We start from the raw sequence: 1,479 nt of genomic DNA, 5'->3' as shown, positions 1-1,479 counted from the left end.
GACGAGCGCATTTTTTAAACATTTCCGCCCGCCTTCGTTAAAATGAATATTAACGAATAAATCAATTACTTGGAATCGTTGGAAGAGGGCAGAGCTTGACAACAGGTCTTTTTAGTGTAGAGGTTTGAGTACGAACAGTGACAACTCGAACATTTTCATCTTTACCGGGATGTAAAGTAATGATTCTGCCTAAAGGCCACTTGGAGGGAGGATATCGTTCATCCGTAATTAGTACGAGAGTGCCTTCGCGGAGAGAAGGGGTATTTTTATTCCATTTGTAGATGGCCAGATAACGCTGCAGACATTCCTTTGACCAATGATGCCAGAATCTTTCGAGCATTTGCCTGGTTAGTTGCCATCGAGAAAGATGCGAGACTTTGATGGTTTCAAGTGAAGGTTCAGGTACAGTAGTCAATGTACTTCCAATGAGAAAGTGTGCAGATGTCAAGGCTTGGAGATCATCTGAATCATCGGTGAGAGGACAAAGTGGTCGAGAATTAAGCACTGCTTCAACTTGCGTGAGAAAGGTTATCATTTCTTCATAAGTTAGTAGATGATCTCCAACGACTCTTCTTAGATGGTGCTTAACGGACTTAACTCCAGCTTCCCATTTTCCACCGAAGTGTGGTGCTGACGGCGGGATAAATTTCCAGTGTGTACCGTCATTGGCTAAAAGTGATGCTAGATTCTCATGTTCCTTCGAGGAAGCTGAGAACAACTGCTGAAGTTCGACATCAGCTCCTTTCAGGTTCGTTCCACAATCGCTAATTAACGTTGCGCATATTCCTCTTCTTGACGTGAACCGTTTATAAGCAGCGATAAAGGCTTCAGTAGAGCAATCAGTGACAAGTTCGATATGCACTGCCGATGTCGAAAGGCATACAAAAAGGGCAATCCATGCCTTATAGGTTCGAGAATTCCTTCCTCTCCAATTTTTGAGGTGAAGCGGACCGGCATAATCCACACCGGAATTAAGGAATGGCCGAGACGGGATTACTCTTTCCAGAGGAAGCTGTCCCATAATCTGTTGAGCTCGCTTTTGTTTGTATCTGGCACAGCGTACGCATTTCATTATAAATGATCTAATTGGTGCTCGTCCTCCGACGATCCAATAGTTGTTTCAAATCAATGATAGAGTGACTTGGGTTCCTCCATGCATCGTACGTTGATGAGCATCCGCGATAATTAATGATGTGAGTGGAGAATTCCGAGGAAGTATTAAAGGATGTTTACTGCATTCAGGCAAAAGAGAAGATTGGAGACGACCCCCGACGCGTAGAAGACCCTCTGAGTCAATAAAAGGAGTCAAACGTAATAAATGATTCGAGCGTGGTAAGGAGTCGCCTGTGGAGAGAATCCTCTTTTCTTGATGAAAGAACGAATTTTGTATACTTTTGACCCAGTAAATTCTCGCTGTCTCCAACTCTAGTGAAGTTAGAGACGTCTCTCTTGGAGATCTCCGGCGATGAAGCTTAACTC

At 43.7% G+C, this 1,479-nt stretch overlaps 1 protein-coding gene across 1 annotated transcript; it reads right to left on the bottom strand.

Annotated features, from left to right (window-relative positions):
- Positions 1-61: 61 nt before the first annotated feature.
- On the bottom strand, positions 62-1,021 carry LOC108727675 (uncharacterized). Its single transcript, XM_018455876.1, has one exon. It carries the CDS (start codon positions 1,019-1,021, stop codon positions 62-64), a length of 960 nt encoding a protein of 319 aa, XP_018311378.1.
- Positions 1,022-1,479: the final 458 nt, after the last annotated feature.

The sequence above is a fragment of the Mycetomoellerius zeteki genome, unplaced genomic scaffold, assembly GCF_001594055.1.
Source record: "Mycetomoellerius zeteki isolate Tzet28-1 unplaced genomic scaffold, Tzet1.0 scaffold52, whole genome shotgun sequence".
NCBI lineage: Eukaryota > Metazoa > Arthropoda > Insecta > Hymenoptera > Formicidae > Mycetomoellerius > Mycetomoellerius zeteki.
This window is presented reverse-complemented; position numbering and strand designations above follow the sequence as displayed.